The sequence below is a fragment of the Marmota marmota genome, unplaced genomic scaffold (genome assembly GCF_001458135.2).
Source record: "Marmota marmota marmota unplaced genomic scaffold, marMar, whole genome shotgun sequence".
Taxonomy (NCBI): domain Eukaryota; kingdom Metazoa; phylum Chordata; class Mammalia; order Rodentia; family Sciuridae; genus Marmota; species Marmota marmota.
In genome coordinates this window covers 36,670,078-36,684,767 of record NW_025999900.1, presented here as the reverse complement: position 1 = coordinate 36,684,767, position 14,690 = coordinate 36,670,078, and the positions used below count along the sequence as shown (strand labels likewise).

Sequence of the window (14,690 nt, the reverse complement as noted above, 5' to 3'; positions counted from 1 at the left end):
GATTTTGTTTATTTTTTCAAAGAACCAACTTTTAGTTTTGTCAATTTTTTCAATTGTTTCTTTTGTTTCGATTTCATTAATTTCAGCTCTGATTTTCATTATTTCTTGCCTTCTACTTCTTTTGCTGTTGTTTTGCTCTTCTTTTTCTAGGATTTTGAGATGAAGTATGAGATCATTTATTTGTTGTTTTTTTCTTTTTTTAAGGAATGAACTCCACGCAATGAATTTTCCTCTTAGAACTTGCACAATTATTTTTTAACACAAATGTTAAAAGTTGTGCTCTATTTTTCACAAGTTCAACAAACTCCTTTAAAACAAAGGGAAAAAATAAAACCAGAAAGTTGGAATTACATTAATAGAATATGTCATGGGAAATATTGACTTATTATTTCTTAATTTGAATAAAGGTATTTTCTCAATTCATAAGGGACATTTTGTGTTACTCAATTGTATTTGAAGGTTATCTTAAATCAGATTTATTTAAATGTATTCCTACATATTCTTCTCCATGTGTACACTTTTTCAATTGAATTTTATTTTATGTATTCATTTTTGTTGGTATTCCAAACATAAAGAAATTCTATCTAAAAATTACATTGGTTATATAGCTAAGAATTTTTGCCTTTAAAAGTTGCAGTGTAGGGCTGGGGATGTGGCTCAAGCACTAGTGTGCTCGCCTGGTATGCGTGCGGCCCAGGTTCAATCCTCAGCACCACATACAAACAAAGATGTTGTGTCTGCAGAAAACTAAAAAATAAATATTAAAAATTTTCTCTGTCTCTCTCTCTCTCTCTCTCTTAAAAAAAGTTGCGGTGTGTTTATACTACCTAGACATATAAATTTTATTTTATGGGTCTAGCCTAACCTTAATCCAACATATTATAGAGAACAATAAAAACATTCACTCTTGAATATAGACACAAATTTTTAAGTTAAGAAATTATAAGTAAGAATAACAGAATAGTGAAGCTTGATTTTTATACAAGATATTTACTTATATATTCATTTATTCAAAATAATGACTAGTGAGTACCTACTGTGTGATTCAATTAGAGCACTTACTCCATCTATGGCCTTGTTACCACATCTGAGATGAAAAAGCTTAACTTCTATACTACTGGTAAACCTGACCTACAGCAATCTCGTATCAATCTTACCCATAAAATAGTCTGTCATTGCTAACTCTTGGAGAGACAGTGTGAAGGGACAAGAGAATGTGTTCTCTCTTTTCTCTGCTCTTGTCCTCCCCTTCATCTCCAAAAACATTTAGTCCATCATGTGGAACATTTTGCACTCCTCCAGTCCTGCTGTGCTCAATCGATGTTCCATAATCCCAAATCTTCATTCTCTCTGATTTCCTCCTTCTACCTATAACCCCATTTTCTCATGCTGTAAAATTAGATGGTAGTGATTAGTCAATAAGTGAACTTGCCTTGTAATTTACTCTCATATTTGCATTTGGAAAGCAGAGGTATGGGAAGAAATCTTAAAAGGAAGTATCTTTTACAATTTTAAAAAATTGTCTTAAATTGTGGTAAAAGACTCATAACATAAATTTGACCACTTCATACTGACGTAAAAACAGACATGTGGACCATGAAATAAAAGACACAGAAAACCACATAATTACAGTAATCTGATGCTTGATAAAGGTGCCAACATGATATGTTGGGGGAAAGCACAGTCTCTTTACTAAATGGTTTTGGAAAAACTGGATATCCATATATTGAAGAATGAAATTAGATGTCTATCTCTTACCTGCTCAAAAGTTAACTCAAAATGGAGCAAAGATCTAGGTATAAGACCAGAAAGTTTTGCAATTAATACAAGAAAAAAACAAGGGAAACACTTCAGTTTATAGCCACAGGCAATGACGTCCTGAATAGGGTTCCTATAGCTTAGGAAACAATAGCAAGAATTAGTAAATTGGATAACATGGATTTAAAAAACTTTGGCACAGCAAAGAAAACAATTAACAGTGTGAAGAGGCAGCTTACAAAGTGGGAGAAAATCTTTGCCAGCTACTCTTCCAACAGAGATTTAATGTTCAGAATACATATTTAAAAAAAACCTCAACCCTAAAGACCAAGTAACCCATTAACAAATGGGCCAATGAACTAAACAGACCCTTTTCAAAAGGAAAAGTACACTTGGTGTACAATTACTCGAAAAAGTGTTCCATGTATTTAGCCATCAGGGAAATGAAAATCAAAACTACACTGAAAGTCTCTCTCGCTCTAAAAAGAATGACAATCACAAAGTATAAAATAAACAATGAATGCTGGTGAGGATGTGAGGGAAAGGAAGGCTTATACATTGTTAGCAGAAATGGAAATTCGTACAGTATGGAGATTCCTCAAAACTCCCGAAAACAGAACTGCTCTATTACCTGCAATACCACTCCTTGATACTTACGCAAGGATACTCATGTTTATTATAGCATAATCAATAATAGTAAAATTATGGGACTACCATAGATATCCATCAACAGATGAATGGATAATGAAATACCGGTATATATACACAATGGAGTTATATTCAGCCATAAAGAAGAATAAAACTATGTCATTTGCTGGAAAATGAATGGAACTGGACACCATCAGGGTAAGTAAAGTAATCCAGACTCAAAAAATTAAGGACTTTATGTTTTCTCTGTTACGTGGAAGCTAGTGGAAAAAGAGTGAGGGAAAAAAAACACAAAGGACTCCATAAAAGTAGAAGGGAGGCCAACAGGGTAGAGGGAGGAGATTTGGGAAAGGAAGACAGCAGAGTAAGGGGAGGTACTGGGGAGTGAAATTGATCAAATTGTGTTGTATGCACATATCAACATGCCACAGTGACACTCACCATTCTGTATAATTAATACACACCAACTTAAAAACATGACCACCTTAATGATTTTAAGAATACTGTTAAGTACATTCACATTGTTTTGCAGCTGAACTATTTTTATTCTGTCAGACTGAACTCTGTGCTATACTATTTTTGTTGATATTTCAACACCATTCCAACTCATTTTGATGTCTGCCCATATATCAGAATAAAAATTTGCAACTAATTTTCCAGAATTTCTTTCTAGTATGGTTTTGAGTCAGTGTTTGATACTGGGATCTGGAAGATAGAGGAAGGGGAGAAGAGACATATGACCCACTCAGATATCTGGGCCTGAATTACTTATTTATATATCTGAGAAGCTATTACAGGTTGACTCTGGACTCAGGAGATCCTTTTTCTGAATCTGTGGAGAGAGAACTCCAGGCAGCAGACTGGATTAAACTTTGTCTCCCTTGTGAAAAGCGCTTGAGGCCAGACCTGCATTGGAGTGTAGCTTTAGTGCCTGCCTGAGTTGCATAGCTGGACTTCTTGTCTTGGATCCATTGAAATAGTGGGGAATAAGACATTGATCTTGGATCATTCTCTAGGGATCCAATTGCTTTAATTATCATGTTCTTCTGTCATATGTTTTGCTTTGCAATGATTTGAAATTCTGGAATACTTGTGTATTGTTTAGATAGTGAGTGAACCACCTAACTCCAAAAAGCTCTTATTGAAAAGATAATATCTCTAAAATCTGATATTATTTTTAAGACAGAGAAACTGTAGTCTTTCCATTAGTAGTGATCCCTCATCCAAAAGCCACCTATTTATTATTGTTGTTTCACTTAGTACATATTAATTGTGCACCTATGAAATGTCAGTCACTGTTCCACAGGTGGAGTACAATGCTAAAAAACCATACAATCTCCGAATTATGACTTGAATTCTTATTACTTCTTAAGATTCAAACCCCAAACACTTTTATGTCATTTCAATGAGATGCATGAGAATACAAAGGCCTGAATTACAATGTCCAAGATAAGTGGTATCTTATCAGTTACAAAGACATTCTAGGATGTTCAACTAAAGCATTTACATGTCAGATAGAGTTCTAAGAACAAAAAAGACCTTAGAAATTATGATAGCTGTCCCTTAGATTTACAAGGGCCTCCTAAAGACTAATATGTGCTTAATAATGAGGCCAGGGATGGGGACATAGTTCTGACTTCTGAAAGGAGTCTAGGAAATCATTCTTCCCAGATCAGTCCCTGTCCACCAGGGGGTGCAGCTTCCTAACCCTAGCTCACTTCCTGTGTGAATTGTAACTTTAGGTTTATTATTTCTCTAAGACTTCAACATTCTTCATGTTAAGAATCAAGAACATTATTTAGTTGACTCTATAAAGATGAACGCTTCTTCAGGATTAGTGACTGTGATGCTCTTGATATTTGGTGAGTAAAGTGTCTTTCTTCTATTATGTTAGCAATTCATTAGCTACGAATTTATCTGGGAGTTTATTCACCAAGATGACACAGATCACTTTTTCCCCCTAGGAAGGACCCATGGACAATCAGTGACCCAGACAGAAAGTCAACTGACCATGTCAGAAGGGTCTATTCTGACTATAAACTGCACTTATTCATCCATTGGGTATGCTTACCTGTTCTGGTATGTTCAATACCCTGGAGAAGGTCCACAGCTCCTACTGAAAGCCGTGAAGGCCAATGATAAGGGAAGCGAGAAAGGTTTTGAAGCCACATACAGGAAAGAAACTACCTCCTTCCACTTGGAGAAAGCCTCCATCCAAGAGTCAGACACGGCTGTGTACTACTGTGCTCTGGGTGACACAGTGGCAGAAACTGCAGGGGGAGCTGAGCACAAACTCTGAGCAGCACCCAGGGGCCTGGCTGCTGAGCATCTGCCTCTGGCATTCACTCTGGTTTCAGCAGTCTGTAGTGTGTGCTGCTCAGTTTCTCAGAGCAGAACAATAAAAATGGACATTCCCCAACTCAGCTCTTCATTAGTAAAAGTGACATTGGAGGCTGGCAGTGATACTTCCTTAAGCAGACTTAAGTAATTTCAAAGTAAAACCATGTAAACAAGAAAGTGGTCTGTGTAGTCATTCTTGTAGACAAAGTGCAGTCCCACATTATTTTTCCCCCAAAATTTGGAAAATAATTTTATCTGGGACAAATAACATCTACATTATCAGTGGGCAATGTGGAGTCCTTAAAGCATAGTAGTTGAAGTGGCACAAAGATGACAGGGACTTGGGGAATGTGGCTTCTATTTGGGCAGCATTCTGTCTTTGCTCTGAAACTTGTCTCCCTTCAGTATCCATCCATGCAGTCACCACACCTTGTCCCAGGTCACCTATGTAGACACAGCTGTGTCTTATATTTTTAGAGAGCCAGCACACACACAGACTGTGGAATGTGCAAAACTTCTCCCTAGCCGAGTGTAGAAGGACAAGTGGTAGGAAGGCAACTGTCCAATAGAAAGGAAAAAAACCCAGGACAGAAAAGAAAACACCAGGTTCTTCATAGAGAAGAAAGGAGGAGAAACAACCTCACATGCAAAAACAATGTAGCAAGAGAAAGCAGCTTTCATAATGCAGAGGAGGGGGCTCATTTTGGTAAGTCAGGCTGGTGTTCAAAAGGGAGGGAGGGAACAGAAGTATCATTGAAGAAGTCTAAGTGCTGAGTAGTTCAGGGCAGTCACCTACATCAGCTGGTTTCTAACAAGGCCTCCAGTGGGCTAGTTGTCAGGGGCAGGGGAAGACTACGTGTACAGTTTATCCTGCATCACTGTGAAACCCAATTAAAACACAGTAAGGAAACTGAAAAGGGCACAATCCCATAAAATACAGAAAAGATATTGGCAGTGATATCAATGACATTTTTGAGGGTGAGAATATATGGAAAAATTAAAGCTTCTAGAGCAGACCAGGAAACGATGAAATCTGGGCCCAGTGGGAGAAGCCACCAACCTCATGGGAAGTTTTAGTAGAAGTCCTACCCTCTTACCCTTGAATCCTTGGGAAATGAAATGGGGTTTGTGTGTGTGTGTGTGTGTGTGTATGCATAGTACCCATGTGTGTGTTGAGGGTGTTTGGAAAGGAGAGGATGAAGAACCTTGTAAGAAATATAAAAGTACCAGACCACCCACACTTTCCACTACCACCTGCAAATGATTGTTTCCCACAAAGTTGGAAATACCTGAGAAACTGAGAAATAGAACATTAAAAGGTAAGCAAGACAGGGGCTGGGGCTGGGGCTCAGTGGTAGAGCGCTTGCCTAGAACATGTGAGGCACTGGGTTCAATTCTCAGTGCCACATAAAAATAAATAAATAAATTAAAGATATTATGTCCATCAATAACTAAAAAATAAGAGTTTATTGTAACAAAAAAGGTAAGCAAAACAAAAAGTTAAAATAAATGAATAGAATAGTTGATGACTCAATAGAGGGATATAAAATATTGTTAAAGAAAAGGATATATTTATAGTAGGCCATGCAGTTCAAAAAATTGTCCCCTGGATAAGTTTTACTCTCATATCATCAACAGTGCTGATGGGGAAGCATACCTGTTTCCCCCAATCCTTGTGTATTACCAAACTTTTTGGCTTTTACTTATCAGTTAGGTTTGGTTTATTTATATAAATAATTCATTTAATTTTGAATCAGATGGGGTTTCATTTAATATTTTTAAATTTATCTGCATTTTCTCTATATATTGTCCATTTATCTGTTCATTTTTAATGTTATTGTCTTTGTTATTCACATTTACCATTATTACATCCATCACATATTAGCACACTCCCACCATATTCTTTTAAAACAGTAGTTCTAGAGTAGTTACATTTTACAGCAAAATCAAGAGAAGGGTACAGAAATTTCTCATATACTGATAACCCTCTCCTACCTCCCATAAGCACACCCTCCACCAAAGTAGTACACTCATTACAATTCATGAAACTAAATTCACACATCATTATCACCCAAAGTGCATGGTTTACATTGGGGTCACCTGTGTTGTTTTATATCATAATAGGCTTGGACAAATGCATAGTGACATGTACCTACCATTATAGTATCATATAGAATGATATCAGTGCTCTAAATGTCTTCTGTGCTTTACCTATTCATTCCATTCCCACCCATATCTTAGCAATCACTGACTTTTACAGTATTCATAGCTTGTCTTTTTCAGACTGTCATTTAATTGGAATCATTAAGTATGCAGTCTTTTCTAACTGAAATTTTTCACTTCATAACGTGTTTATACTTTCTTCATGTCTTGATAGCACATTTCTTTTATCATCAAATAAGTTATCATTTTATAGATATATCAGTTTATTTAGACATTCTTCTCCAGAAACCCATTAGTAGCTGCTTCCACATTTTGGCAATTAACAATTATTGGGATGTGGGCAAATGTTTTCAAGCACTTTAGGTAAATACCAAGAACCTTAATTGCCAGATCATACCAAAAGATTATGTAAGAAGCTGCCAAACTGGCAGTACCCTTTTGCATTCCCATCAGCATGTCCTCACCAGCATTTGGTCGTATTGTGTTCCTCATTTAGCTATTCTAATAGGTATATCGGTGGTATGTTATTGTTTTAATTTTCATGTCCCTGATGACATATGAGATGGAGTTTCTTTTCACATGCTTATTTGCTATTTGTACATATTCATTGGTAAAGTATCTGTTTAGATCTTTGGTCCATTTGTATTAGGTTTAGTTTTCTTATTGTTGAGATTTTCTTATTGCTGAACTTCAAGATTTCTTTGTATATTTTGGACTCTTTGGTTTGGAAATGAGGTGTCTCCCATAATCTCCTGTGCTAATACAGAGATTTCCAAGGTAAAGGATTAGATCACGAGAGCTGTAACCTAATCAGTCCATCTTCTTTTGAAAGGGCTTAGTGGTAACTCAAGGCAGATGAGGTGTGACTGGAAGAGATGGCACATGGGGGCATTCCTTGAACGGGTTAGTCTTCGCTGTGGCCTCTTCCCCCTTTTCTCTCTCTGATTCCCAGCCACCATGTCCTGTGCAAATTCCTTCCACCAGTGCTTCTTCTCCCAGGGTGTGCTATCTCACCTGGCTAACCATGGACTAAGTCTCTAAAACTGTGGACCATAATAAACTTTTTTCTCCTCTAAGTTGGTCTTTTCATGTATTTTGGTCACAACATTGAAAAACTGACTAACACAAGTTCTTTATCAGATGTGACATTTCCAGTATTTTCTCATAGTCTGGCTTGTCCATCAGTAACCTAGTACCTGAATTATCTCAAGGGATGTAAAACTGATGCTGGAGACCAAGACAACACTTCTTGCTTTTACTGGGAAGAAGAATCATATATTCCAGATGATGATCCTCTACTTACCTTAGGGTCAGGAATTAAGATACTCCTTCATGAGATGGAGGCTCTGAGCACTCTGATTTTTTTTCCATTATGCTCACTGCATTGCAATGAGAGGACCCATAAGCAGTGAATTATTTTTGTCTCATCCGACAGAAATCAAAGCACTCAGGTAATCAAAATTCAATACCATGTTTTCCTATAGTTCTTTGTAGAATTTTCTCCCTCAAAGTCCATTCTCTTCTTTCTTGGAGGTCGACAATGGTGTCCAGACTGTACCTTTACTCTGAGCACTCATCTCCATAACATCTTTGAATCAAATGGTGCTGTGCTGCTGAGTCTGCTCTGTGACTTCATGAGAAAGAGGTCATCTTTTCATAAACTCATCAATACCTGGAGCATTTCAGTTGACATAAAGGGAATAGCATTATTTGTCATATGATTATTAATTAGGGACTAAAAATGAGAAATATAAAGTCAATAGTTGAGAGCAAGGATTTAGGAGCCAGATTGCCTGTGTTTGAATTTGATCCTGAAGGCCTTTATCATTAGGACCTTGGTTAACTAAGTTACTAGTTTTTTAACTCCCAGTTGTTAGTGGGGATTCAATGAATTAATTCATGTGGAAACCTGGTTCATATCAGTGCTCAGGAAGCATATCTGATAGTAACAACTATTATGAAAATTTCTGTAATAATAAGAAATCAAGGAGTTATGTTCAGGGACCAAAAGTTATTCTCCTCTTGCTTTATCAGTTAGCAGATAAATAAGAAAAAAGAATGATTATGAAGGCCTCATATGTACCATGTATGGCATCAGGAACTTTGATTCTACTGATAGAAGTATAAAATATTGATTGGATTTACCCAGAATAAAACTATCACAGTAAAATTATAAATTGATGAACAACATATATTGAGGAATAAGAATTTACCCAATAGGTAGAATCCCAAGTACATGGAGCAAAGTATGTAGATCAAACAAATTTTAAAAGTATTCTCAGAAGATCATTTTGGCTCAAAAAGATAAAAGGAAGCTTATGAAGAAATAGAAATTATAATTATGTCATGAAAAACAGACACATGTAATTTATTCATTAGATAATTATTTATTAAATAAGAATAACTGACTGGTGTTTTTGTAGATATAAGGAGTAAAATCATGAACAAGAGACAAATGCAAACACAAGAGAGCTTCCCCAGGAGGCTTGTCTCTCACTTTGTTTATAGTGTTGAATTTCTTTTTTAGTAACGACCTGTGAGGTTTATGTTCAAACACAGGCATTTACTTTGGTTATTTTAGTGACTGGCAAGTTCATATAGTGGTGAAAAGTCATAGGCATAGAAGTTTTATATCTGTCACTTACTACATGTTGTAACCATAGACAGAGTATCTGAGACTTAGAACATATTTTTTTACAGTGCATCTTTTGTAATAACATAAAGCCAACCCCCTGGCTGTAAGAAATGAATTAAAGCTATGACTTTGATTCAATGATCAATTGTTATTAGAAAATGATTTTTCAACCAATGATAATTATTCCTGGACTTAGATGGAATAATGTAATTAAGGTAATTTAGGAAAAAATAGGGGTTGGGGTTGTAGCTCAGTGGTAGAGTGCCCGCCTTGCACGTGTGAGGCACTGGGTTCGATCCTCAGCACCACATAAAAGAATAAAGATATTTAAAAAAGAAAAAATAACAAGAAAACTTAAGAATGGATTCAATTTTGTTCCATTCTCTTGATATTAATTGTATTTTTTCACCATGATTTTGCCTGGGTCACTCTTTGGTTCACAATGACCTAATCCCATACAAATATTCGAACTGATTATAATGACTTCCCTGTTTGTTTGTTTTTCTCTCCTGGACTTCATACATAGGAAATGATAATTTCTTGTTTCTGGTGGAATGCAATGTAAATTCTATTATAAAACAAAATGTTTGATGGATCAAGGCTCATGTAAAGCATCAATATGCTGCACTATAGTGCCAAAAACTATATTCATACTTAGAAGCTCACTTAAAAGATTTCTGCATTGAAAGGATAAAAAGAATGTTTCTATTTTTTTTCTTGGAGAATGGATGCTTTTTAATGAATGGTAACTGCTAAATAATATTATTAAAAAAAGAAAGAAAAAATATTAAAAACAAACAATTGTTTAATTTGGGGTATGCATATACAGCTATACCTTTCTATGAAAGGTCCATTTTATGTATTCTGTATTTATTAATTTGTTCTTTTCTATTTACATTATATTTATGCCAGAAAACCAATTTTAAATAATTGTAGTTTTAAATAATTGGCTACTTTCTTTATGTAGATATATTTAAAAATGGTAATCACTTTTTAATATTGTTTCTAATTATCTAGTATTATAGACAATGTTTCAATTAATATCATTATATTTTCATTTTAATGGAAATAAATTTGCTTAAATAAGAGAAAACATATGACACTGAATGCTTAATATCCATGAAGATATTTTTCACCACACTATTTTCAACAGTAGCACAATATGATATGGATTTCCAGGTACTTTACAAATTATGAATGATATTAAAGCAGCCATTTTGTTAAATAAATAATTTCACACATTTTAATTTCATTGCCTATTGACCTGTGAAGTTATACACTTTGCCTTTAAGAAAATAACTAAAACAAGATTAAAAAACCATCACACAAAAACTATCCCTTCATACAGTAAGATTATTTTAAAAAATATCTAAAATGCATTGTTCTGGTCCAGGTTACCTTCTCACTGTGCCTTCTCTCTGGCAAGAAATCAATTGCACATGCCTTTGCTCCTCAGAGTGAGGAAGAGCAGTATCTGGACTTGTGAAAACTCTCAGCATCCCCAGGTCTATGGAACTGAGTTTCCCTGCTAATAAGATCCCCCAGGAGCTTCCATCACTTAAAACTTAGAGAAGCACCAATCTGAAGGGTTGCCAGAGTGATATTTTTAGAGCATAAATCAGCAGCTACCTATACTTGATTGGTGTGTTTCAATGATTTTCTCTTGCTCCCAGAATAAAATGCAGTTCAAGCTGTGACATATGAGATTCTACATAACTTGAACCTGACTTGATCTTTCAGTCTTAGCCTTTCTCTCTCCTTTCCTGGCTCTATGTGAAGCAATAACTCAGGTCTCCATCAGTTTTCTGAACTTGCCACATCCTTCCCAACACATTCTGTCTTATTCTTTTATCTTCCTGAAGTGTTCTTCCCTCAAGTCTTGGTGAGCCTGACTCCTTTTTTCCTTCAGATCTCAGTTCAAATATCACAACTGTAGAGAAATCCTTTAACTTCTGCTGCTCTTCCTGACTAAAGCAGTCATCTGTAGCCCTCTGCTATTGTTGCATCCTGGTTGTTTTCCTTATGGTAAAAACCAGAGCATGCAGTTATATTGATTTATTGATAAATGTATTGATTGTTTATGCCTCCAATTAGAATAGGAGGTCTTTATGAGGTCCAGGGTATTGTTCAGTAAAGTCACTGCTTTATCCTTAGTTTCTAGATTAGTGACTGGTCCATAGTAATCATTTCAGTATGTATGTATATTATCACTATGGCCCATTAGTCATCAGAAGGGCTGAGCCAACTTTAAGCCTAGTAAGCCCATGGGGAAATGTCAAAAAGAAAAAGACATAACTGTAAGACATGGGAAAGTACAAAAGTAACTTCTCAAGTCCAATAATCATGAGCACCTGTCAAAGTGTTATTTCAAATTACTTCTAGTTAAAAAGCTCCTCAGTGGGGGAAAAACCAAATAGTTAGCCTCAGTAGACAATTTGTAGAAGATCACACTTTAAAAGGATATGGTTAAAGATCATTACTGTGGTCAATTAACTGGTTAATGATTATTCTACTATCAATTGTAGTGGCAATTAAACTCCTCACAAGATTAATAGTCACCTGAGTATGTTGCACTAATTTCACAGGAGTCTTTATTTCATAAAGGATATTAGAAAATCACTCATAAATTTTCTCAGACATGATGTTTAATTCTTCTAATGGGCTATATAAGTGGACCTTCAAAGCAGGTCCATTTTAGACCTATTTTGAAAAATTGATCTTTCTTAAAAGTAATTCAAATATTTGGTAGAGTAGAGAGGGGGTTGTCACATATTGTATTGTACCTTTCTTCAAACTAATAACTTTGTTGTTTTATTGTCAATAAGACACAAGTCTTCCTTGTGAGACACAAAGGACTTTAGTGGCGTAGCTGCCTCACTTTCCCTTTTACTTATGTCCTAAAGTGGGAATACAATGGGTGCAGATGGATTTATGCATGCAGTGATGGTGTGTCATAGCTGAGGAACTCTGAGCTTGGAGAATTTCCTTCTTTAGTAGCATGGCCTAAGTGGCCTAAGTATGTTTTCTCTTTGTCTCAGCGGGAGACACTAAGTCAACCCTGGAGGTTTCTTGCTGCAAGTATTACTCCCAGAAATGGTCCAGGTAGTGTGTCACACCTTACATTATTGGTACACTCAGTAAGGCATATAGGGGCATAAGAGACTTGTAGTGGACTATATTTTAACAATATTCACTCCTGGTTCAATATTGTGTTAGGGTCTAGAATTTTTCTAATGTGTAGGCCACTTGTGCTTAATCTGACTCACTGAGGCAGATTATATTCAATTTGTCTCAAATAGCATTTAATTAGATCTACTTGAGCAGAATTGTAAGTGTCAGGATGAAACCCATCTGTGGAATTGACCACACTCAAGTCTCCTGTGATTTCAAATTCAGCTAACTTTGAATAAATCCCAAAACATAGACAACAAGGATATATAATGTATTATCCATTTATGAGTTAGACTTGATGGGACAATCTTTGCTTTAATCATCAAAAAAAAAAAAAAGACAAAAACCCAAGGATCATTCCCAATACAGAGATTTTTTATGGCCCATTTACCCCAATCATATGTGTAAAATCATGTTAATCCTATTGGGGATTTATTGCTAAACTTTATTTAGATTGGTATTGGATCACCTTGGTTAAACTATAGGAGCAGTGTAACTGAGAATCTGCAACCTCTGTAGGCATTCATGGACTAGCCAGTACTGCTCAGACACTATGAGCAACATATATTTGTACTGGTCAGATGAAGAAAATGTGCTGAGGTGACTAATCCTGCTTCCTCACTTGTTGAAGTTTGAACATTAGAGAAGCATGCTGACACAAGCATATAGAGCAGGGTTTATTTAAAAAGGGGTAACATAGACTTCTCCAAGGAGGGAGAAGGGGGCCATAGCTGGTATCCTGGTATTCCTAGAAGCGAGGTGTTCTGCCCTTTTTATATGAGCTAGGCTTCCTTTGTTCTCCTGCCCTCTTCCCCTTATCTTTCTCCTTCCTGCATATGTCACTAGGCATTTGACTAGGCCTAATAAATGCTCCTGGCATGCCCAAAAGGTGGGAAACAGGTGGGCTGAAGGGGGAATGGCAGGATGAAGCAGCCAAGGACACATCAATTAATAACCTTATAGCTTCCTGTAGGGAGGGGCAATTCCTGGGACAGGTTACCTTAGGAATAGGTTGGGGCAGTGGAGGAAGGGCTCTGAAGGAATTAACATTTCAATCCTTCAGGGGACAGTCTCCAACTTTCCGGACCCACTCAAAATTGGCCTCTTTGATCTGACCTGACTCGATTTACCTACATATCTATACTGACTGTCTGTCCAATTTTGGCTTCAATTGTACAGTGTGGGAATGCATGTCCAGGCTGAGAAGTTGCCCTTGATGTAATAGAATAACTCTTCACATGAGTTTCCATTTTCCATGGAATATGGAAGGGAATGACAAACAAGGAGCAGGTTGGATTTCCACCTGCAGCTGCCGCTTCACTCCAGCAAATCATGTCTGTGCTGGGTTGTGGTGCTTGCTTCAACAAAAAGAGTGTTAATCCCCCCCCACCCCTCCATCTCCAAGGGTCTAGGATTTTCTCTTGCCAGATGACACGGTAATTTACTTTTCTTTACCAGAACATCAGTGTGTTCTCTCTGCTTTATTTATTTATTTATTTATTTATTTATTTATTTATTTATTTATTTATTTTTAACAGTAATTTCCTAGTCACATCCAAGCCTATTATTGACTAGAAGAAAAAAGAGCATCAGGGACCCGGGTATTTTCAAGACATGTACAGAAACCCATGAGAGTCACTCTCTGGCTCTCTTGGGATAATGTACAGGAACTCACATAGAGTGAATGCAAATAAATGGTAGTTATCCTTTTGATCTAGGATCATGTTTACCAAACAGGTGATTCCAGGCTCCACAAGAATCTAGTTTTAAGACCATTCTGACAAGATTGCTAGAAAGAGGATTTACCAATCACATTGATGTCAACCATTGGTTATATATCTGACAAAACTATTTTTTTTTTCAAAATTAAAGGAGAAATTGAGATATCCTAAGGTATATAAGACTTAGGGCGTTCTTACTTGCAACTCTTCCCTACAAGAAATTCTAAAGAAAGTTTTCCAAGGCTGAAATGAAA

The 14,690-nt window shown here is 36.2% G+C and overlaps 1 gene segment (V, D, J or C); it reads left to right on the top strand.

Annotated features, from left to right (window-relative positions):
• Positions 1 to 4,175: 4,175 nt before the first annotated feature.
• On the top strand, positions 4,176 to 4,816 carry LOC107145395. The segment is given in 2 exon segments: positions 4,176 to 4,268; positions 4,371 to 4,816. Coding segments are annotated over 2 exon segments (381 nt in total).
• The last annotated feature ends 9,874 nt before the right edge of the window (positions 4,817 to 14,690 follow it).